The 24565-nt window shown below is 45.0% G+C and overlaps 1 protein-coding gene and 1 long non-coding RNA gene across 2 annotated transcripts in view; one reads left to right on the top strand and one right to left on the bottom strand.

Annotated features, from left to right (window-relative positions):
- URB1 (URB1 ribosome biogenesis factor) overlaps positions 1-6873 on the bottom strand; it is a 64449-nt gene extending 57576 nt beyond the window's left edge. The window contains exons 1-4 of the mRNA XM_028115827.2: positions 6710-6873; positions 4036-4175; positions 2863-3014; positions 1750-1882 (exon numbers count right to left, since the gene is read on the bottom strand). Of these exons, the coding sequence (XP_027971628.2) occupies positions 1750-1882; positions 2863-3014; positions 4036-4175; positions 6710-6851 (567 nt within the window). The 5' untranslated portion in view covers positions 6852-6873. The remainder of the gene's footprint in view (positions 1-1749; positions 1883-2862; positions 3015-4035; positions 4176-6709) is intronic.
- Positions 6874-7071: 198 nt separating this feature from the next.
- On the top strand, positions 7072-7848 carry LOC114219031 (uncharacterized). Its single transcript, XR_003611301.1, has 2 exons — positions 7072-7264; positions 7654-7848. It is a non-coding gene; the product is annotated as an uncharacterized LOC114219031 (long non-coding RNA).
- The last annotated feature ends 16717 nt before the right edge of the window (positions 7849-24565 follow it).

Here is a 24565-nt window from a genome sequence, read left to right as displayed (position 1 = left end):
ATGTGGGATCCGCTATACTCGACTGTCCCCAAACAAACCAAAAACGTGGCAGAGGGGACCATGTCTGCAGCTGGAGGACGGGTTCTCTGTGCTGCTATTTTTTAACGTCCCTAACGTTCCTGTATGGGAAAAAAAATTTAATGCCTAAAAATCATTTCCCACGACAAAATATTTAAGGTACACCATAAAGTAAAAACACTTTCGTCTTGACAACATCTCCCATTTTACAGATCAAGGAGATGAAAATATAACTTGCCAAGAGGACCCTGAGGTGAGGCAGCGCGCGCACACAGCCTGCAGCCGGGGCTCAGGCAGGGGAGCCTGCGCTGGGCCTTCCCCCGTTGTGTCTTGGTGGGTGGTCCGGGGTACTGACATATTTTACTTACAGGACCGAGCTGGTTGAGGTCAAGAGAGACGGGGTGGAAATGGGAAGCGAATCTGATCACTGACAGGCTGATTGCCAAGGAAGACCAAAGAACCATGACATTTGCCCTAGTGTGCAAACAGCACATAAATTCTTTTTATTAGAAACACATTTAAACGTCAGCAGCCATTACCCAATGAATGGAATTTGTTGACACATTCATAGTATGTAAATAACTCACGATAATAAAGAAGAGTATCCATAAGACACTAAGACCTGGAATTTTTTTCCTCAGAGGAACACCTTATTTGTCGTGCCAGGAAAACCCTCAACACTGGGCCAACCTCACAGAGCCAGAAAAGTTACCTGGTAATACTGTGATTAACCTCCAGTCTATTACCTGCCAGTGTGGAAACTCACGCATTTCCCCAAAGAGTGAGAGGCCAGGGTGCAGGAGTAAATTACGCTCCCGTGCTTCTCCACCTCGGCAGACAGGTTGGTTAACTGTCGGTGTGCTGTTTGTGCTCGGGAAGGGGGCATGGAGAAGGCAGCCCTGGCTGTTCCCGGCACGGCAGCGCCAGCAGGGAGGCCTGAGACAACCTACAGGTGGCCCATGGCACCTCTCTCCAGCTTCCGAGTCCTCCAACTTGTGCCTTCTCCTCAAGAACCTTTCTAAACCCAAGTGAAACTTCTAGAGCCACCCGGGAACTTTTTTTTAGTAACAGCTCTCCTGAAAACCATTCACACTTCCATTCTCTTTGGTACAATCCAGCACCTACTCATGACAAGACTTACTGACGGGAGACATGGGACACATTAAAAAGCCATAAATGGGGGCGCCTGGGTGGCTCAGTCGTTAAGCGTCTGCCTTCGGCTGAGGTCGTGATCCCAGGGTCCCGGGATCGAGCCCCACATCGGGCTCCCTGCTCGGCGGGAGGCCTGCTTCTCCCTCTCCCACTCCCCCTGCTTGCGCTCCCTCTCTCGCTGTGTCTCTGTCAAATAAATAAAATCTTAAAAAAAAAAAAGCCATAAATGTCCTCTTTGATGATGTCACTGGTTTAAACTTCCGAGAGTTTTCTCCGAAGTGGACAGAATAGGAACAGGGCTGGGACGCCCCACAGGCTCCATGCCACAAGGCACACACGGGTTATTTCCTTTACTCTGTGAAGACGCTCACAGGCCAAACACCGCAATGCTGGGCCCCCAGAGAAACTGTCCTCGGATGTCCCCGTCGTTCAGGCTCTGCCACGCGTTTCCGCACACATTGGCCTTCTACTTCACCCACGTGAGCACCAAGGCCAGAGAAAGGATGACAAACAAACCACTACGGCCCTCCAAAGGGAAAGGAAATACACAGGAAGTATGAAACGCTCAGAACTCCTCACCTTGGAACCCCTCTTGGTCGCCAGGGTGTACAAGGTCTTTTTATTCAAATCAAAATGGCTGCAGACGTCCCTGGCGGCCTCAGGACCCTGGGTCACCATGGCGGCCATCAGGTTCAGACAGGCTCGGGCCATCCTGCACAGGGACGAAAAAATCAGGCATGTCAAGAACAGCTGAAGCACAAAGCCAGCTGCGCTCCTGGTTGTGTAGTCTGCTATCCCCCAGGCAGAAAAAGGAAGGAAAGAGACATGCAGACAAGCTTTAAAACAAAAACAAAAACAAAAAAACACAACTTAACAAAATCTCCAAATAAACCTTAAAAACTGAGTCTGAAAAGGCTCCAAGAATACAAAATATGATACAAAGAGGATGGCAGTTTCTCTCTCCAGTAAATCGCCCTGTACCCGGGAGACCCGCAGCTCATCCCCTGCAGAGGCAGGGTGCAGGGGATGACTTCTTCACGGTGCGCATCTCCAAGAGCAAGCTCTCAGCTGCCTTTCCTTTCCACAGCCACCTGGAATCCATGGTTTACTGTGCATCCACCACACTCCAGGCACCTTTCTAGGTGGAGGAAGACTGCACCTTCCAGAACAGTCAAGGCCCCCACCTGCGTGCACCTTGCACTCTAGCGGAGGGAAGCAGTCAGCGGACTGACATGGAATATTACATCAAATGTCAAGCTACACTAACAGATCTACAAACAGATACTTCTGTCCACAAGCTAATGGACAGAAAGTGACAGTGGATGGGGGGGTGGTGAAACAAGGCCTCTCAGGGATGACACTTCCACGCCACGGAGTCCTGAAGCGGAGAGGGAGGGAGGGACAGCCAATCACGAAGAGCCACTGGGGCAGAAGGATGGGCAATGGAAAGGATGTCTGCAGTCAAAGGTTCCCACGACAGCAAGAACGGCGGGGCAGGAGTGAGAAGGACGCACATTAGGAGTCGGCGACAGCGAGGGGCTGGTCAACAGGGGTGGCAGGGGCAGAGCCACAGCCCTGATGGCCTTGGAAACCGCTCAGCTCTGCTTTATGAGTGGAGGGAAGGTCAAGTGCACTCATGGACAGCTGAACGCAGACCAAGCCCACGGCTAGTCCTGCCACAGGGCAACTTACCTGTAGCCCGAGGCATACAGGGACTCACAGATGAGCTTCATGTGATTATTCATTAGCTTTTTCACAATGTTGGTCCCCACAACATGAAAATGGGAAAGATCGCTTGCTGTCCGCAATAGTATAGCCTCAAAAACTTGAAATATTAATAGCATCTGTAAAGACAGAATTGAAATGCTTACAAATCAGCTCATTTGTTTTTTCCCCTCTGTACATATGTTCCTTTTGTCTTAGCCACAGTCACTTTAAAACCTTCAACAGATCCTGAGCCAAAGGCAGGAAGGTGACAGCTTGGCAGGTGGCTCCGCAGACCCCAGGCTCTGAAATTAGTCTTGCTCCCATAGTCCAGCTAAATAGAGACTTGCTTGGGCGCCTTGGTGGCTCAGTCATTAAGCGTCTGCCTTCGGCTCACGTCATGATTGAGCCCCGCAGGAAGCCTGCTTCTCCCTCTCCCATTCCCCCTGCTTGTGTTCCCTCTCTCACTGTGTTTCTGTCAAATGGATAAATAAAATCTTAAATAATAAAAATAAAAATAAATAAATAAATAGAGGCTTGCTTGCTTACAATTACACAAAATGAAATGAAAAGAGAAATTTCTACTCATGACCAGGCCTCACTGCTTTGGGGATATTTGGGTCTACAGCCTTACAGCAATAACCCTGAGATCTCAACAGGTTCATAAATATCCCAAATTTTGAACCTCTTTGGAACCAGAAAACCAAAGTCAACTCAAGTTTGTGTCTGCAACCACGACACGTGGTTTCTACCTATTTCCTTTTTGTTAAAACAAACCACGTCAAGGGGGTGCCTGGCCGGCTCAGTCAGCAGAGCGTGCGACTCCTGATCTTGGGGCTGTAAGTTCGAGGCCCATGTTGGGTTCAGAGATTACTTAAAAACAACCCATGTCAAAACCAAGTGCATTCAGATTAAGAATCTATGATCCTTCCTTCTGGTATCATTCACTAATATGAGGTTAGCGCTTTCCACTAAAATGCTGTAAAAAGTCATGGCGCAAAACTGAATGTATTCCTACAGCATAGGCACAAAGCATCGTCTTCTCTAGAAAGCTGGTAATGTCCTAGAAATTTCCATCACATTTCTCTCCATCAAGCTCAACACAATAGTGGCATATAAACTTTTCCTCCTCTTCAGCAAGCCGGGTAAGGAGTAACATACTTCACTTTCAGGTCGCTTCTCCCCACTCAGGAGCTGGAAAATCTCAGCACACTCCACAGAAATCTTTATGTACCCTTCCACAACATCATACACGTCTTCTCGAGGTAGCTTCTTGGCAATAGTGACAAATGCTTCCAAGGCTGAAATAAGAGTAATGTTCAAATGTTAACAAGGACCGTCTCCTGAGCAACAATCACAAACCACCACAGTGACAGAGGTGGATTTCCGGCAGGAGCATCCACGTGACTGGAACTGCCACTTACTGAGAGGGAGAACACAGCAGCAATGGGGAGACAGGGACATCGAGGGTTCTGACACAGTCCTTTCTCTATCTACAGTGAGGGGGCGGGCAATAACTTTCAAAGCAACTGCTTGAGAACCCAACCCTTCTTGATGCAGTGATTCTCCCTGAAGCTGCCATCGATCTACTCCTAGGCACCCTCTGGGTCTAGAAAACATGGCATATCTAGATCTCTATATAGATCTATATACAATGGAATATTATGCAGCCTGAAAAGGGGGAAATCCTGCTTTTTGCAACATGTACGGACCTTTGAGGGCAATGAGCAAGATAAGTTAAAGAAAGACAAATACTGTATGTTCTAATTACATGGGGAACCTAAAAGAGCCAAACTCATAGAAAAAGAGACCAGAATGGTGGTTGCCAGCGGCTAGGGGGGTGGGGGAAATGGGGAAGTGTTGGTCAAAAGGTACAAACTTCCAGCTATAAGATGAGTAGGTTCTGGGGGGCCTGGCTGGCTCAGCAGGTACAGCATGTGACTCTTCATCTCGGGGTCGTGGGTTTGAGCCTCACATTGGGGGTAGAGTTTACTTTAAAAAATAATAAGATGAGTAAGTTCTGGGGATCTAATGCAGAGCATGGTGACTATAATTAACAGTACTGTATTATATACTTGAAAGTTATGCAGAGCATAAATCCTGAATGCTATCACACACCAAAAATGGTAATTATGTGAGGGGATGGACGCATTAACTAAGCTTATTGTGGTCATCACTTCACAGTATATGTGTGTCCTTATCCCACTGTACACCTTAAACTTCTATCAGTTATGTCAATAATATCTCAATAAAGGTGGGCAAAAACAACACAAAAATAACAATAAGCCTTTCCTCATGCCTCGATGAAAACAACACCTGCCAATTCCACCTCCCTGATTTTTCCGTCAGGAGATCTCATCACAGGATGTTATGAGAACACATCAACAGGGAAAGAGAATCCAAGACAGAGATCAGATTCAAACACAAATGCAACACCACCTCATTCAAGGGATTACCAGTCACCCTCTGACTTCAGCTTTGCCACATCTTCCAACTACTTCTTCTGTACCCATCTCCTGTCAACCTGAGTTTCCTTGGGAAACCTGTTCAAATGCAGCACCCGAATGCCAGGCAGCTCTCTGAGCAAAACCATGAATATGTACATGAACACGATCTTTTAAATAATTAAGCATGCTCTTTCTTCTGCCACAAAGGTACCTGTCCCTGTTCCTACCCCATCCTACAACTCTACTGAAAAGCCACTTCCTCTGGGGAGACTTCTTTGATCTCCCAGATTAGGTCTGAGGCTGGAAGACACCAGGTATCTCTCCTTTGGAGGACTGGTACTTAGAACTCTTCCTATGTGATTTTATTGATTGATATCTGTCTTCCCCACTTTGCTACGCATATGCCCCATAATGGCAGCGCCCATGTCTGATTTTTTACTCATCATTTTATCTCTACTTAGCAAATAATAGCCCCTGGTAAATAACGAATGAATCAATGAAATGTATAATTCTGCACTAAAACAGGTATCATCTTCATAGCACTGGCTGTCAGTTGCAGACATCAAATGTTTAAAAGCAAAATGTATGGAAGACAAATTATTACCTGGGAATATTCTGGCCATCAGCTTAATAATCTCTTTAACCTGAGAGACACTATTATTGTTTTATTTTGACAGAGCACCATTGTCTCCCCATACTAGCATATTCAATTGCGTTTTTTTCCCCTCATAACCTACATACTTTCTAATGGATTACAAGAAGCTCTGAAGAAGGGTGATCACGCTTTTCAGAAAGTGAAATTATAGAATCTGCTCCATCTTAGTCACTAGTCCAATCCTGGTCAACTGACAAGTCCTTGTGGGGCTTCATGCGGTAGCTTATTACATGTCATCAGATCAGCCTGAGTGCTGGAGGGTCAAAGCTATTGAAAATAGCGCTGACAACCACAGAAGTAGCAAACTGCCTCACTGAGCAGCTCCGAGCTGACCCACGGTTGAGACTCGCTAAATACCGTTCGTTGTGTGAAGGTATTTGTTTCCCTAACAACTGCAATAAAGAGGTTTTAAAAACCTGCTGAGGGATGCTGCCCGGCCAAGGGAGGCGTGCAGTCGCGTGGAACTGTCACAACCGAGCAAGGTGGGCCCTCCGGCCGTCGCTGACAGCCCAGGGCAAGGAAGTGCAGCGCGCGGCCCTACAGCGGCCCCGGCCGCCCGGGGCCCAGGACGCCCGAGCACCGCGGCCTCGGTTTCCCCGTCTGCAAATCGGAAGGCCCGGCTCTGTAGCTCGGGACCGAACAGCTGCAGAGGAAGGCTGAGCCTGGCACAGGGGCGCGGCCGGGACCCGCCTCGCTCGCACGTGCTCTCCGCCCCGGCCTGCCCCGCACTCACCCGGCTCGGCGCCCTGCGGGTCCCGCAGCTGAGCCTTGAAGCGCACGCCCGTGAGCTCTTCAGCGCGGGCCCGCTTGGGTGTGCCGGCGCGGGAAGCCGCGCCGTCCTGGCCGCCCGGAGCCTTCCTCTTGGGGACCCCCATGGCCGAAAGCGCAACGGCGCACCGGGATCCACACACTTGCAGACCCGGGAAACCGACGCGCGGAAACCGGTGAAGCTCCTCTGCGTGCCCCGGACCTACACGTGCGCCGGAAGGGGCGGGGCCTCACGCGGGGGGCGGGGCCCAGGACGAGGGTGCAGGGGCCGGGGCTGGCGGAAGGGGCGGGGCCTGGGGCGGAGCGAGGCCTAAAGGGAGAGCTGGAGGCCAGGAAGCGGGTTAGCTGGAGGGGAGGTGGAGGTGGCGCTGGCTCTGAGCCCCGAGTTTTCTCCTGTTTGTGGCGTCCCCGCTGGCTCGCTCGCATCTCAGGACGAGCGGACGCCCCACGGCAATCCCACCCGGCCGCAGTGAGGAGGAGCCCACCAGTCTCCGGCAGCCCTCCCGAGGGTCCTCGGCAGGTAGAGCCCCAGGGGCCTCCATTCCCCGAGGGCGCGAGCTCGGGGCGTCGCGGCTGCACACTTAGATCACTTCTTGACTTGAAGGTGCCCTGACGCTGCCAGTAGAAGAACTTGCTTGACAAGCAGTGGGATTCGATGCTTTGCCTATTTGAAGCCCTGAGGGTTGGCCGGGAGGGTAGATGCCCCTGGCTAAATTCCAGGCGGTCTGGGGCGGGAGGTCCTCCCTCGAGCACCTGGGCCGAGGGTCGTGCGGGTGCCCCTAACTCTGACCCCGCCCTGTGTCACAGCCCGAACCAGATGGCTTGTCTGGTGGGGTACAGCCCCACACTGGCCTCCATCTCGGGCTTCCCCAAAATGATGGGAGGACGTGAACCCTTCTGGCCAAGCAGGTACGAGGAGACACGTAACTTCTGGAAAACCCTTCTTGGACAGTGCAGCGGCTTCCACATCTAAGTTCCCATCCTTGAAATGGAGCCAGCGGAGCCAGCCTTTCCTAGTCTCCGGGGCTGCCCTGAACTGAGAAAGTGATGCAGTGTATGAAAAACTGCTTTGACGGGAAATAAAGTCCTGTGTTTTGTAAGATGTCAATGACTTGAGAGCCACATAAAATGCTTTGCAATAAAATAGAGATTTAGATGAATGAGTAAAAACAGACTGGTCCATTTCCTAATACGACTTCATCAATACTTGGTTATGTGTTCAAATAAATCATGAACCAGCTCATTAAATGAGTAATTTGATGATTCCTGGAATTCTCCATGAGGTTGTCTCCTAGTCTGAGGTAATACTGTCTTGTGTTCTGTAAACAGATGTGTAATGAGCATCCATGAATGTGGCCTTTTGTGGCCTTTGGGATTTAGAGTCTCTAGTAGAAAAAGCCCGGGGTGTTGACCCTGAACCTCAGACCTGGCAGGACAATGGCACCTGTGGAAATGCCTATGTTGTGGGCAGTTCAGATGGAGAGATTCCTATGGCAGATTAGAGCTGATGCAGCAGTATTAAGAGACAAGGATATGCTCAAAATTCAAGCTGTAAAGGGCAATACTCCTATTAGTAGAGACAGAGACCTAACTCTAATTATCCACATTGGTTCTCTTCTGTGGTTAATTGCGAACCACCAACTTTGTTTACAATCAGGGTGGACCAAAGAGGCAGCAGGGAAAGGTAAGAAACAATCAAAAGCCCTGTATTCAGTTTCTGCCTGTGTGACCTTGGGCAAATCATCATCTCTCTTTACAAAGACTTAAAGAGGGTGAGGGAACTTGCCAGTATTACCCAGCTAATAAGTGTTGGAACCACTCATCCAATTTATCCTAACCCCAGTTACTGTCCTCAGTTTAAAAACAAAGAAACAGGTTGTCCCTGCCCATCCCAGCCTTATCCAGAGATATGTCTAATGAGGCATGGCTCAGGAGCACGGCTGGATGCTTCAGACTCAGCCTGATGCCATGAATCATTGATGCCAGTTAGCTAACCCCACTTGTTCAGATATCAGGCTTACCAAACAACTCCCAGGTAGTGACATGGCTCTCTACTATAGTAAAGGTCTGCATGGAGAGAAAGGGTGTGATTTGCCCCAAAGAACATTCTGGTCTATTGATGTTTACCACTGTTTTCATGATGTTCTAAGTTGGTATCCACTTGGGAGTCTTTGCACTTGCTGTTTCCTCTGAAACTCTACCCGGACCTCACATGACTCATACTTTCAGGTGGGCTCTTCCTATCCATGTCTCCCCTTCTTCTTATCCTCCTCTATTTTCCTTTATTGCCTTTAATTACCTACTGGTGATATTAGATATTCATTTGCTTGTCAAACTCCTTTCTTAAAATGTGCACTCTATAATGACACAAAACAAAGTTCTGTGTGCCATTTTTACCACCTAGAACAGATTTGGTACATCACACATTTCAATATATATTTGTTGGATAGGTAAATGTCTTGGTTAATGTCAGTCTATTCTAAAAGGTTTTCTCTTGGATCAAAAAGCCTCAGGATGCAGGTTTTTGAGTCTACGAGCTTATGAACTGGCCCCTGGACCGCGGTGAATTAGCCAAGGGAAGTGTCCAACTTCTAATATCCAACCAATTCACCTCTAGTCACCACACCACTGTTAAGTGTGTGTGTGTTCATCCCTGTTTCAATCTTATAAGTTTAATTTCAAATTCTGGAAAGGGGTAAAAGGAGAAACTGAATCAGAGCCCATAACAAGTTCGTATTAAAGCATGTTTATTGCAGACACTCAAGGTGAGAGGTGTACATTGCTGTACACAAGAAAAAGTTATCAAGTTGGCTTACCCTATATTATTTCATCTGGATAACAGCTTGCTAATGCAGTCACATAGAGAGGAGAAATGGAATTTCTTCATTCTGATGCAAGTTTTTATCTCTTTGGTGGTTGATGTTTTGGTGTGGCCCGTACTGAGATCAAGACAGTTCCATCATCGGCTTGCTTAGCAGTGAGCAAAATGAAGTATTCTTTCAAAGACAGTCACTATGACTCAGGTGACAGACACAGTGCCCATAGGCTAGAAAAGGTAAGTAAACCTACAGTTCCTCAATTCAAGTCAATAAAATACCAATATCCACCAATATTTGCTATGTGCATTGCATGATACAACCAGCTGTAATAGATTCAAAAAAGTGTAACACAGTATACCTACCCCCAAGGGACTCACAACATCCCTGAGAATATGACACCCCTGGCAAGCTCAATAGCAATAAAGAATTCAGCCAAGACCCCAAGATGATATGTTCTAGGGCCTTCTGGTAATTGCAAATGAATTATTTGACAAATAGACACATCGCACTAGTATGATCCAGGTTAGATCACTGGGGGCTTCTTACTGAAGTGACAGTGAAGCAGAGAGGAAAACAAGCATAAAATTTGCCTTCTTCTCTGAAGAAGAAAAGTAGAAAATGTTGCCCTCCTGTCCAATATGGAATAAAGAGCTGTAAGTGCGAGGCCCGTCTTGATAAAAATTCTGACATGGCCCTGGATGGCTCAGTCTGTTAAGCATCTGCCTTCGGCTCAGGTCATGATCTCAGAGTCCTGGGCTCCCTGCTCAGCAAGGAGTCTGCTTCTCCCTCTCCCTCTGACCCTCCTCCCTGCTTGTGCTCTCTCTGTCTCAAATAAATAAATAAAATACTAAAAAAAAACCCTGACATAGATGAAATTTGTCTTCCTGAAACTCCCAAGTCCAGTCTCTGCTCACCTACTTCTCCACACCTGCTTGCATAGCACCTTCTTGCTGCCCCCATCTTCCCAAAGCCCCAGCTGCGGCAGCTGTCCCTGAGCTCATCTCCCCGGAGAATGTCCTTCAGGAGTATTCCTTGTTGCGGCCCCCTCCCTATGCTAGTCCTCCTTCTTCTCCATCCTTTCTCCATAACCTGTTCCCTTGCAAAAGTATTTTTAGCCAGCCACCAGGAAATAGAGAAATCTGATAAATTCACCGTTCAATTTTGGAGAATAATAGTGATTTATAGCCAACCCGTGAAAATATTTTTGTACTTTAAAAGAGGACACTCAGAGATCACAACCCCCAAGATGAATTTCTAGGAGTTGTGACATCGAATGGGAATGGGAGCGAGGGTGGTGGGAAATGAGGAGGGCATGGACCGGGATGAGAGGAGCTTCTGAACATCGTGCGTGAATCTGTGTGTGAATTCCAGCCCTTATCCCGCATGTTACATTTTACATTTGGGAGGCATGACTCAATTTTTAAAAATATACTTCTAAATCCATTCAGGAAGTACGTACTGGTCCTGCTAGGACAATACCTACAAGAGTCATGTCCTCAATAAATACGTATTATGTTGGTGATGAGGGTCTTAGACCAGACCACTCAAAATACTAGGTTATTGAATTGACAGCCCTATTCTTTGAACAGCAAAATGTTCCATACCTAGTTTAGACAGTAAAATATCAGATGATAAATTTCAAGGATATTATGGAAACCAGCCTACCATCTTATCATTGCACAGAAATGTGAGAAAATATAGAAAATTTGAGTAACAAACTATTCAAATGGATAGACAGTAATAGAACTTTATACCTACAGAGAACATATGTTCTTTTGAAATAGTATGAAAATGATAAAAATTGACCACATTCTAGGCCAAAAAGGAGGCCCCAATAAATTAAAAAAAAAAATCAACATTTACAGACCATGTTCTCTGACCACCAAGCAATAAAATTTAACCTTGATAATGAGGATAGGTTTTTTCAAATCCCATAAGTCTGGGACGGGGGTAAAACTTTTACTAAGTAATCCTTGGAAAGCATATGAAAAGTTATGAAAGATTTGGAATGCAGCAAAATGAAGACTTTATTTATTTGTTTATTTATTGTTGAAGATTTTATTTATTCGTTAGAGAGAGAGAAAGAGAATGAGCAGGGGGAGAGGCAGGGGCAGAGGGAGAAGCAGGCTCCCCACTGAGCCAGGAGCCCGCCGTGGGGCTCGATCCCAGGACCCTGGGACCATGACCTGAGCCAAAGGTGGATGTTTAGCCATCTGAGCCACACAGGCACACCAAAACGAACACTTTATATAGCAAAATCTGTGGAGGCATAGTACTAGGTGGAAAATTTATAGCTTAAAATACTTTTATCAGAAATCAAGAAAAATTGAAAACAAATGAGCTAATAAAGCATGTTCAAATCAAGAACTTGAAAAAGGTACAACAGAAACAACACAAAGAAATAAGAAGGAAAAAGACAAGGAGGGAAATCAATTACAAAGAGAATGAAAAAACAACAGTAAAAAAAGGGGCGTGGGCATCTGGGTGGCTCAGTAAGCATCAGCCTTTGGCTCAGGTCATGATCCCAGGGTGCTGGGATCGAGCCCCACCATTGGGCTCCCTGCTCCACAGGAAGCCTGCTTCTCCCTCTCCCACTCCCCCTGCTTGTGTTCCCTCTCTCACTGTGTCTCTCTGTCAAATTAATAAATAAAGTCTTTAAAAAAAAACAGTAACAACAACTAAAGAATATCCAGACACCAAAAGCTGTTTGTTCTTTTTTTTTAGGTTAAGTAAACAAACCTGTGGCAGGATTTTAAGCAATGAAAATATTAAAAACTATTCTCAAAAACTTTCAAAACAAAAAGAAACATACATTTCTGGAAAAGGGCAAAAATACCAAAATTGGCACAAAAGGCACAAGAAAATTTGAATAGAACAACAATCATTAAATAAAATGACGTGATAGTCAAATTTTTCCCAAAGTACAAATGATTTTCCGGGTAAATGCTAGCAATCTTTTAGGAAACAGATAATCTCGATCTTACTCAGTTTGCTTCATAAAACAAGAGAGAAGGAAAGCATCCTAACATCTTGTTATGAGGCAATAGAACTTAAAAACAAAACTAGCTAAGGATAACACAAAGGAAGAAAATGCTGGGCTTATTTCACTTATGGACATAAATGTGTGTAAATAAAATATTAACTAACCTGAACCAACACTGTCCTTAAAAAGCAAGAAATACAAGGATGGTTTAATATCATGTCTATGTCATTTACCACATTAATGGATTAAAGCAGAAAAACCAATTATTATCTCAATAGATGAAAAAAGACATTCGAGGGGCGCCTGGGTGGCTCAGTTGGTTAAGCGTCTCTCTTCGGCTCAGGTCATGATCCCGGGGTCCTGGGATTGCCCTGTGTCGGGCTCCCCACTCAGCGAGGAGTCTGCTTCTCCCTCTCCCTCTGTCCCTACCTTTTCCTTCCCGCTTGTGTTCTCTCTCTCTCTCTCTCTCAAATAAATAAAATCTTAAAAAAAAAAAGACATTTGAAAAAAATCTCTATGATTTTTAAAAGTCTCATAAAACTAGGAATAGAGAAAACTTCCTTAACTTGATAAAGACTGTATGTGCCAAAAGCCTGCAGCAACCATCATGCATAATGGAAAAACTCTAAGTGCACTTGAATTGTGACCGAGAACAATAGAAAAGACAGGGATGCCCATTATCTGTGCTGCTATCTATTACTAAAGGTCTTGGGTAATGAGATGAGGTAAGACAAAAAAAATACAAAAGAATTAACAGAGATAAAACTGTCATCTACTTAGAAAATTCAACAGAAACACTAACTAGAGATGCACAAGGTTGTCCAATGTGAGATCAAATTACTTAGCTGGTGTCACAGCTATACTTCAGCAATAGCTAATTTAAAAATATAGTAGATGAATCACTAAACTCTACCTCTGAAACTAATAATACACTATATGTTAATTGAATTTAAATTACAAATAAATAAAAATAAATAAAAATGCCCCCTTACCCCCCCAAAAAAAAAAAACCTAGTAGAAATCAAGACACCATTCACAAAAACCAGTGAATTATCTCAGAATTAAACTAAAAAATACGGCACAGCATGGTTCAGGAGAACACAATAAAAGAAGATCTGACTGAATAAAAAAACATACTGTGTTTGTAGAGGAACGTCTTCATGTTGTAAATCTGTTCACTTCCTAAATCAAGCTATAAAACCACTGCTGTTTCAGTCAAAATTAAGAAACTCAATAAATCATGATAACTTTGTATGGAAAAATAAAAGTCTATGAATGGTTAAGTCGAAAAGAATAAGGGGTCTTCCTTATCATGCATAAAGACATATTCAAGGTTTTAATAATCAAATACTGGTAATGATAAAAGACTAGACAAATAGCCCAGTGGAGCAGAATACAGACTCAAAAACAAAGCCATGTTATGGCGCTATGAGTTGACAACTCCCAAGCTGCTTTGCATGCATCCTGGGGTTGAACAAATAAGTAAATGGATGGGGGATGATACAGGCCAGGCTTCCCACCATTGGAGAGGAAAGTTACATATAACCAGGAAGGCTGAGGTAGAATGAACCCTGTGGGACTGGACTGGAGTTAGAGACATCAGTATGATCTCATGATTAGCTGAATATAAACAGAGATGGATAGGTACAGAAGTAAGTGAACACGTGTATTCTACCTTGGTTGGTTGGTACATATGCATACATTTTTTAGTTCTGTTCACTGATGGGGCCTAAAAGTAGGGATACTCCAGTAGTAATTAGCACACCCGGTGCCCAGATCTTGGTTTTTTTGTTTTTGCTTTAAAGATTTCATTTATTTATTTTTATGAAAGAAGGAGAGAGAGCGCGTGCACACGCATGGGGAGGGAAGGGGCAGAGGGAGAAGCAGGGAGCCCAGCATGGGACTGGATCCCAGGACCCGGGGATCATGATCTGAGCCGAAGGCAGAGGCTTAACCGACTGAGCCACCCAGGCACCCCCAATCTTGGTTTTTAATATCATTATCAAATAAAAGGAACTGGGACTCCCTGGAGAAATGAGCAATTCGAAGGCTGGGACAGAACACACATGAAACGAGCCTGGAGCTCTTGTAGCACCATAAAGTACCAAACGCTGGAGGAAAAAAATGGAGCGAGGGAGGAATAGGTCAAAGGGACACAGGAACCAACCTGAAATAATTCCCAGTAGAACAATCTGAGTGATAATGAAATGAACACAGTATTAATGAACATAGTATAAGATAATCATCTATGGTATAAAAGAAATATACCTGAGTCTATACTGATATAAAAAATGATCACATAAATAAATGAGGGAGAAAATCTTCCTTACAAAGTAAGTTTCCTTCCAAATCTTTCTTACAAAAATAATCTAAATAATATATGTAGATGCTCCCTGCTCCAAGAAATGGAGCTTAATTCACACTCCTCCACCACCAGTGGAGACTTAGTGAGTAGCTTCCAAAGATTAGATTAGGAAAGAGGGAAATTGGTGAGTCGTAGTGGAGAAACATGGTCAACACTACCTTAACTGAGTGGGCAAGGTTAACATCACCAGTGATAAGTTCCACTGCTATCATGTACCCTTCATGTGATATGATGAGAAGGACGTCACCTTTATCATATCCTTTCCCAAACCCATAACCCCAGCCCAATCACATAAAAGATGTCACACAAATCCAAATCAGAAGGACAGTCTAAAAAATAGATCACCCGTCCTCTTTAAAACTGTCAAGGTCATGAAAAACAAGGAAAGACTTGGAAACTGTCACAGATCAGATGAGACCGGGGAGAATGACAACACAATGCACTGGATCCTGGAACAGAAAAAGGACCCCAGGGGAAAAGTCGGTGAACTGCAAATCAAGTCTGGACTTTGCTTAATAGCAGTGTACCAATGAGGTTTCTTAGTTTTAACAAATGTACCATGTAAGCATGAAAAGTACAGACATTAGAGGAAACTGGGTAAGGGTGTATAGAATCCCTCTCTTTTTTGCTTTTCTGTAAATCTGGAATACTCCAAAATAAAAAGTTTATTCTAAAACAAAGACCCGTGCATGTATAGCAACTTGACACAGAATAAACGTGGCCCCACAAAATTTTGCGATGGATTTGCCGTCAGAACACAGGTGTTGTGAAAATCCCCGCTGAATCTAAGCCAAATGGGAAAGGAAAGATTCATATCAACATTGTCATCATTGGACATGTAGATTCAGGCAAGTCCACCACTACTGGTCATCTGATCTACACGTGAGGTAGGATTGACAAAAGAAGCATTGAAGAATTAAAGAGGAGGTTTCTGAGATGGGAAAGGGGCACTTCAAGGATGTCTGGGGCTTGGATACGCTGAAAGCTGAACATAAGCTAGTATCACCACTGATATCTCCCTGTGGAAATTGGAGACCAGCAAGTATTATGTGACCAGCATTGATTCACCAGGGCACAGACTTAATCAAAAACATGATCACAGCACATTTTGGCTGACTGTACTATCCTGATTGTTGCTGCTGGTGTCGGTGAATTTGAAGCAGATATCGCCAAGAACGGGCAGACCCATGAGCAGGCCCTCTGGCTTACACACTGGGCATGAAACAACTAATTACTAATATTAACAAGATGAATTTCTTCAACCAGAAGAGGTATGTGGAAATTGTTAAGGAAGTTAGCACCTACATTTAGAAAAGTTGGCTACAACCCCAACACAGTAGTATTTGTGCCAACTTCTGGTTGGAATGGTGACAACATGCTGGAGCCAAGTGCTAACACGCCTTGGTTCGAGGGATGGAAAGTCACCCATAAAGATGGCGATGCCAGTGGAACCATGCTACATGAAAATCTGCATGGCATCTGCCACAACTCATCCAACCGGCAAGGCCTTTCGTCTGCCCCTCCAGGACGTCCACAAAATGAGAGGTATTGGTAATGTCCCTGTGGGCCCGGTGGAGCCTGGCATTCTCAGACCTGGCATGGTGGTCACCTTTGCTCCAGTCAACATTATAACTGGAGTCAAGTGTGTTGAAATGCACCATGTAGCTTTGAGAGAAGCTCTAGGTCTTTCTGGGACAACGTGGACTTCAATGCCAAGAACACATGTCTGTCAAAAGTGTTCATCATGGCAACATGTCTGGTGAGAGCAAAAATGACCCACCAATGCAAGCAGCTGGTTGTATGGTTCAGGTGATTATCCTGAACCATCCAGGCCAAATCAGTGCTGGCTATGCACCTCTCTTGGATTGTGATAGAGCTCACACTGCTTGCAAATGTGCTGAGCTGAAGGAGATTGATTGCTGTTCAAGGAAAAAGCTGGAAGATTTCATTCTTGAAATCTGGTGATGCAGCCATTGTTGATATGGTTGCTGACCAGCCCACTTCTCCGACTATCCTCTTCTGCGTTATTTTGCTGTTCCTGACATGACACAGACAGTTGTTGCGGGTGTCAAAGGAACAGTGTCCAAGAAGCCTACAGGAACTGGGAAGGTCACCGAGTCTGCCCAGAACACTCAGAAGACTAAATGAATATTATCCTGAATACCTGCCCCTCCCATCTTAATCAGTGGTGGAAGAATGTTCTCAATTAGCCATTTAAATTCAATTGTAAAAGACTGCTTGGTGATAATAATGTATCATAAAACTTCCAGAAGGAAGGGAGAATATTTTGTGGACCATTTGTGTGTGTGTGTGTGTGTGTGTGTGTGTGTGTGTGTGACAGAGAGAGAGAGAGAGAGAGAGAGAGAGAGAGAGGGAGAGAGAGGGAGGAGAAGGAGTTTTAAGTAGTTTTTACAATCAGTACTTTTTAAAAACGATTTTATCTATTTATTTGACAGAGAGAGAGAGAGAGAAAGAGAGAGCAGAAGTAGGCAGAGTGGCAGGCAGAGGGAGAGAGAGAAGCAGGCTCCCCGCTGAGCAGGGAGCCTGATGCTGGGATCATGATCTGAGCCAAAGGCAGACGCTTAACCGAGTCACCCAGGTGCCCCTAGAATCAGTACTCTTTAATGGAAACAACTGGACCAAAAATATGTCACACAATTTTGAAACCCATTAAAACAAAGTTTAACGACAAAAAAAAAAAAGTGGCACCGAAAATCAATAGGAAAAAGATGGTGTGGTAGATTGCAGAATATGGCCACAAATCCCTCCAAGCCCGGTGTGCATGCCTCTTAGCGATGTGACTTTGTGTTTCCTCCCTCAGGAGGGGGAGGCATTTCTTCACATGCCCACAGCCACCTGGATTTTGAGGTCTCTGGGAGCAGCTCAGTGCCACAACACTGTCATCTTCTCCTCAGCTGACATTCCCTCTCAGAGCATTCCTGGCTTGCTGGTTTAAGTTGTGACAATGTTGTGCATTTGCATTATTTCCTTTACTGTCATTGGTCTTTATTTTTCAGTTTACTTCCTTTTGTGTTTGTTAACATTTGAATTACATCCACATTGCCATTTTGCTTTGTTACTATTGAAATAATCCTGGACCACTAACTTCTGACCTAATTGTACTTTCAGAGGGGTTTGTTTTGGGCAAATCACCTAAAGTGCAGTAAGAACGATAGAATGGCAGGCAGGTTGCCATGCGTGCTCTGAAGATGCATATAGTGGGTCATAGTGATTGGCGTGGACAGAGAAGGACAGACCCTGAAAGATTAGGGAGAAGAGCCACGGCAACTCGTGAGGAAAGAACATTCCAGGTAGATGCTACAGGAAACGCAAAGGCACTGAGGTGGGAGCGTGATCAAAGAGCTCAAGAAACAGAATAGGGACTAGCTTGTGTGCAATCGAGGTCAGTTGGAGAGTCAGGTGGGAACAATTCATGGAGCCCTTGAATTAGCAAGGTGAGGTCTTCACTGTATTTGAATTGTCTGGATTTGCAGGTCCCAAACTGGGGGCCAAAGCACTGAGAGCGCCGCAAGAAACTCGCAGGTTGGAATATTTTTATAAGTTAAAAGAAATACAGCAATTTCTGAGATCTCTTGCAAACTACTAACTCAAGGTAGTTCATAGTTTCAACATTAGATTGTGCTGCTTGTCTTCTGATGATGTCATAGCTTTGCAAAGCTGGGATTTCAGTGGTTACTTTTTTTAAAGCCAGTACCAAGAAAAATGAACATGGAAGAGGAAATAAAGATGGAAGTATCCGATCTGATTTCAAGGTTGGAGAATCAGTGATGTGCCCAACAGGTGCACACACCTCAATAGTAAATAACTGTGGTAATGATGTGGGAAACAAAGGCAGAAGAAAAATTATTATATTTCCTTACTACCTACAGCCCACTGACAAGTTCTTGAAACAGGCAGAGTGACATTCCCCTCGGGATTCAACTGCCTGGATGTTAATACTTTGCTAAGGGCAAAAGCTAATCCTAGCCACCCCCCCCCCCATTCCAGGATCCTGTAAGTCTACTTTAACGTACAAAAATTCCTTTGGAAACTTCCTTTATCTCTAAACCCCCCAAGATACATGTTGGCCATCATCCCCCAAACATACGGCCCACTGATATACATCTGAAGGGTCTCATGACTCAGGTTTTATTAGATGGTAATAAATGACCTTTTCCCAACAATAGCTAGCCCCCTTAAGGTCCTGGAAACCTTGCTTCCAAAATTCCTTAGAGACTTACGCTCTCCCTGACCCCCTCCCAACTTGGAAGTATATAATGGGCCCCTCCTCAGGACCCCGGTGCAGCTCTTTCTGCCCGCGGGTCGTGTCCCCGGGCTTTAATAAAACCACCTTTTTGCATCAAAGATGTTTCAAGAATTCTTTCTTGACCATCGGCTTCAAACCCTAATGTCTTTCCTGCATCAGTTATATAAGAATAAAAGAAAAATATTTTTCTTTCAATAAACATGCATTTTTTTTCCAAAACAGTACTTAATTGTTGGAACATAAATACTTTCATTAAGTTTGGCTCTAGCTATTTAATAAACAGAGCAGTTCAGGTTTTTGTTTTTGTTTTTGTTTTGACATAGAGGTTCTGTGAAAAGTCAGGAAGACACTAAGGGCACCATGAACCAAGTTCTATGTCCTTAATCGGAACTCACTTTTGTTGATTCTGAGTTCCTATCAATGGACTTTGATTTGTTTTCCCTTTGGTACACTTTCTCTTGGGAATGACATTTAAATTTTAAAAAAATTTTGTGTACACCCATGTTCATAGCGGCATTATTCACAATATATCCAAGAGATGGAAGCTCCCCAAATGTCCATCAACAGGTGACTGGCTAAATAAAATGTGATATATCCATACAATGGAATATTATTCAACATCGGAAAGGAGGGACGTTCTGACACCTGCTACAACAGAGCTGAATGTTGAGGACACAATCCTAAGTGAAATAAGTCAGTTATGAAAGGACAAATACTGTATGATTCCACTCATGTGACGTACCGAGAGCTGACAAAGTCATGGACATGGAAAGTGGGATGGTGGGTGCCAGGGACTGAGGGAGGAGAAACAGGGGGTTAGTGTTTAACGTGTTCAGTATTTCAGTTTTTGAGGATGACAAAGTTCTGGAGGTGGATGGAAGGGATGGTTGCATAACCAGATGAACGTGCTCACGACCACTAAACTCTACACTTAAAAATGGTTAACATGGTAAGTTTTATGTTGCGCATATTTGACCACAATAAAAAATTATTTTTGAAAATTCGTGGGCTCCTGTCACCCTTCCTAAGACATAGATTGAGATTCTCACCTACAGAGGGCGCCATTGACAGATCCTAGTGGCATTTCCTTGTCTGGTGCACAGGAGCTGGACCTTCTGAAGCTGCAGGTGTCTCCCTTCCCCATGCCTCTGCAACACTCCTAGGCATCCCAGCAGAGCCCCCACCTTCCTGAGGCTTTTGCTGAAGGGTTTTTACCGCTGCTGACCAACGGGAAACCAACTGGGCATATGCGTGACCATCCCCTTCTCTTCTTTAGGGGAGAGACAAAGTCACAGAGAGGGTAATGTAGTGCATCCATACAATGGAATGTTACTCAGCCCTTGAAAAACAAGGAGACTCTGACAGGTGCTACAACATGGATGAATCTTGAGGACGTTATGCTATGTGAAATAAGCCAGCCACAAAAGGACAAACACTGTATGATTCCACTCATATGAGCACCTAAGGTAGTCAAACTCATAAAGACAGAAAGTAGAGTAGTGTTCATCAGGTCCTGAAAGGAAGGGTGAGTGGACAGCTAGTGTTTAATGGGGACAGAATTTCAATTTTGCAAGAAGAAAAAGTTCTGGAGGTGGCGTCAGATTTGGCTGCCATTTTGGAGGAAAGCCGGGTCCCAAGAACTCAGGTATATCACAGAGCGTTGGGGGGACAGGGACACTTCTGGGCAGAGGAAGAGGGGGAGGATGTGAGCCGGGCCTGAGGAGCCAGACAGAGTAGACCAGAGGTGGGGAGAAAAAGAGGATATTAAAAAACCAGGACTGGGGGCAATGTCCTAGCCAGTTCACAAGAAAAGAAAAACAAAATCTGGTAATAAAATCCATTCCAGTGTCCCACCAGGGGACCAGGGCCACTGTCATTGAGATGGATAAGTTGGAAACTACTTTCCTTCTTACTTAAGAAGGGAAAGTATATTTGGTCACAGAGACATTCCCCATGGTTCAAACGGAGGTCAAACACTGTCTTATGCTCAATAAATAATAATACACTAAGTCTCCCACGAAATGGTTATATTTATTATCATGGCTACCATCGATGAGGCTTCCACTCTGACTAGCCTTTCAGCTATATTAGCTTTAAACGGTACCACTATCCACACATAAGTGTCCAGAGCGGCAGAGCTGGGCTTCGGACCTCTGTGCCTGAGCTCTGACCACAGAACCCATACAACTAACCATTGCCCTACACTCTGCCCTACACCTGCAGGGCAAGCTTGGTTTTCAGAGCTACATGTACTTCTTTCCAACATACTACAGAGCTTCCTTCCATCAGCACACTTTCCTTTCTGATGGCAGACAGCTGGGTAGGAAGGGTGCCCGGCCCCCAGCAGGGAAGGGAGGAGAAGACAAGAGGGTGGAGAGAGGGTTAGGGGTCTCCGTAGAAGACTAAGGTCTCTCTCAGGCAGACCTGGCTTCCTGCAGTGTCTGCTGAAGGCAGCAGAGAGCAAACTTAGAGCTTCCATGGGGGCCCAGCACCTTCTAGTCTTGAGGGGGAAGGGTCTGCTCTCTTTCAGAAACTGAGCTTACTGCTTTGGATACTTGGGAAGTTTTACACTGAAATCCCCCATGGATCAGAATTCACTCATTCGCAGTGCTCCAAGGACCCCCAGAAGTTTGCATGCATTGCATTCTTCTTTTAGAAAGAGAAAAATATGATTGACATAGAAACAAACTGGTAGCATATCCAGAAATGAATGAAAAGATGTATTTGAGAAAATGTCAAGGAATGTCAAGGAATCATATAGATTTAGCCCAATTTCCTGAAATCCTACATCTAATTTAAATAGGTTATGGGCTTTTGGAGCCAAAATGGACTTCACAGCCCAGGCTTTTCATTTTGCAGATGTGGAAAACCAGGGCAGGGAGGTCAAATGCTTCTATGCGTGGCAGAATAGACCCTATTGCACTTGATGTCTTTGACCTTGGACGGACTGCCGTATAGTCATCAGTTGGCATATTCTTAAAGGCCTCCTTCCGTAGGCTTCTGGGCCAAACATCCCCCTCACAACCTTCCTAGTGCCCCCTCCTCCCCCAGCCTTCAGTCCTCAGTGAGCAGGCTCTTTGCTATTGATGTGGCTATTTGGTGTCAGCTCTATAAACAAACCACCATTTGTTGCTTTCTAAAAATAAGCCTTTTTAGCTCTGGACAACATTTGGCCTCGCTGTCCTGGGCTGAAAGGTTGGTTTCTTTGAGGCTGACAAATGGTGGCTTATGTCTTCTGAGAATGGCAGTAGCCTGTCTTTGTTGGAAGGCCAGAGCTTTACCTCGATGGCCCAGGAGAGAAGTCTGGCGCAGCACGGGGAGGACTGGGCTCCGTGGAGAGGGAAGGAGCCAGGGTCTCAAGAAAAGGAGGAAAAGAGGCATGTCCCTTAGAAGGGATAGGATTGCTTCCAAAGAGGAAGGGGGGGGGAAGGCATGGAATTAACAATGTCCCACAAAGGCTGACTCTCACACAGAATGAAGGTGGCAGGTACAGAGGCGCTTCTCACACTTGTGTGCAAGGAGGGGCAAGAGCACGCAATGGTGCCATCGCATTTAAAAAGGAACGCTTTTACTCCATACCGGCATCCATCCCAGATTTCTGTGTCTTTGCCGGTTAAGAAGGCTTCAGATTCTGCCACAGATGGTCTGTTTGAGTTTGTGTGGTCAGTTTCCACGTCTGAGATCTAGAGACAGTGGTAACATCTCAGCCAGCTTCGCGGGCACGTGACCTGTGCAGTCGCTCAGGACCACATGCTCGAAGAGCCCATGCTCGCTTTACAAGCTCTGCTGTCGCTGTCTTGAAATTCTTAATTATTTTTGGACAAGAAACCTCAAGTTTTCATGCTGCACTAGGCCAGCGAATTATGTAGCTGGTCCTGGTTAGGTACTAACCGCGGGGCTGCTATGAGTAGCAACATTTCAGAAGCACTCTTGCTGGGCTCATCCTCACTCATCACACTGCATTTGCTTTGATTCCGGCTCCTGGAGTCGTGCCGGATAACCAAGTGGCTCCAACTGCTTGTGATTTTTAAAATTCCATCATAGGAGGAAGAGTACGGTTGGGGCGGGGGGATTGTCTTGGTGGGAAAGGTCATTTCTCTTCATGCCCCAGATGGATTTTACAAGTTTCCCTCTCTTTGAAGTATGTGTCACTCCCTCCCCCCCATTTTCCTGTCCTAAGAGTTTTTATGGTGCCCCAGAGTTGAGGTATTTGACTGTATAATATTTAGAGAGAGGGAAATCAGGAATAGGCAGTAACTGGTTTCCATTTGGTTGGGGCATAAAGGGACTTGGAAGTGTGGGGTTCAGAGAAAAAGATAAGTGGAATTCTTTAACTTTCTCATAAGATTCCAAAATCCTTAAAGAGATCAGATTAGGACTAAAGTCTGGCTTTGCAGCAAGTAGCTGAGGGGCAAAGCTGAGGGCAGCCGGGAATTGTCCTTCAGGTTCCTCTCTCCTGTGTCCCACAATAGCCTGGTCACCCAGCACTGTCCACCCCCTCCCAAGGCCTTTCCAATTTGGCTACTTGCCCCTTCTCTCTGGGCCTGCAAAGCCCCAGCCCCAAGGCATAGCCGTAGGCTCCTGGCTACACGTCCCCCCAGCCATCCCCTTGAATCCACTCTGATGTTGTTCTTGTTTGATTAAAAAAAAAAAAAACAGCTTTATGGAAATATAATTCACATACCATGCAACCCACCAATTAAAAGCATAGAGTTTGACATTTTTGGAATACTACATTATTAATTTTCTGAAGTTGTAAAAACCTATAGAATTTGCTATTTCAAGGGTACAATACAGTGGTGTTAATTACATTCACCATGTTGTGCAACCATCCCCACTATCTATTTCCAGAACTTCTTCATCACCCCAAACAACAGCTCTGGACCCATTAAGTAATAATTCTCCATTCTCCCTTCTCCCTGCTCTTAGTAACCTCCATTTTACTTTCTGTCTCCATGAATTTGCCTTTTCTAGATATTTCATGTGAGTGGAACCATACAATGTTTATCTTATTGTGTCTGGCTTATTTCACCTAGCATAATGTTTTCGAGGTTCATCCATGTTGTAGCATGTAGCATGTATCAGAAATCACTCCTTTTTACGTCCACATTTTGTTCATTCACTCATCTGATGATGGGTACTTGGGTTGCTTCTTCCTTTGGGCTATTGTGAACAATGCTGCAGAGAATATTGTCTTACAAGTATCTGTTCGAGTCCCTGCTTTCACTTCTTTTCGGTATAAAATCCCTGGACCCACTTTTGACCCCTCCAGTCCAGTGACACTCAGCAGCCAGACCAATCTTTTACCAACACACACCTGATCACCTCACTCATCTGCTAACAACATTTTGGTGGCTTAGGATAAAGATAGGAATACTCACAAGGAC

The sequence above is a fragment of the Eumetopias jubatus genome, unplaced genomic scaffold (assembly GCF_037043125.1).
Source record: "Eumetopias jubatus isolate StellerSeaLion01/CBP00866 unplaced genomic scaffold, mEumJub1_p1.0 scaffold_1, whole genome shotgun sequence".
NCBI lineage: Eukaryota > Metazoa > Chordata > Mammalia > Carnivora > Otariidae > Eumetopias > Eumetopias jubatus.
Note: the sequence above shows the minus strand (reverse complement) of the source record. Positions and strands in the feature narration are given on the sequence as shown.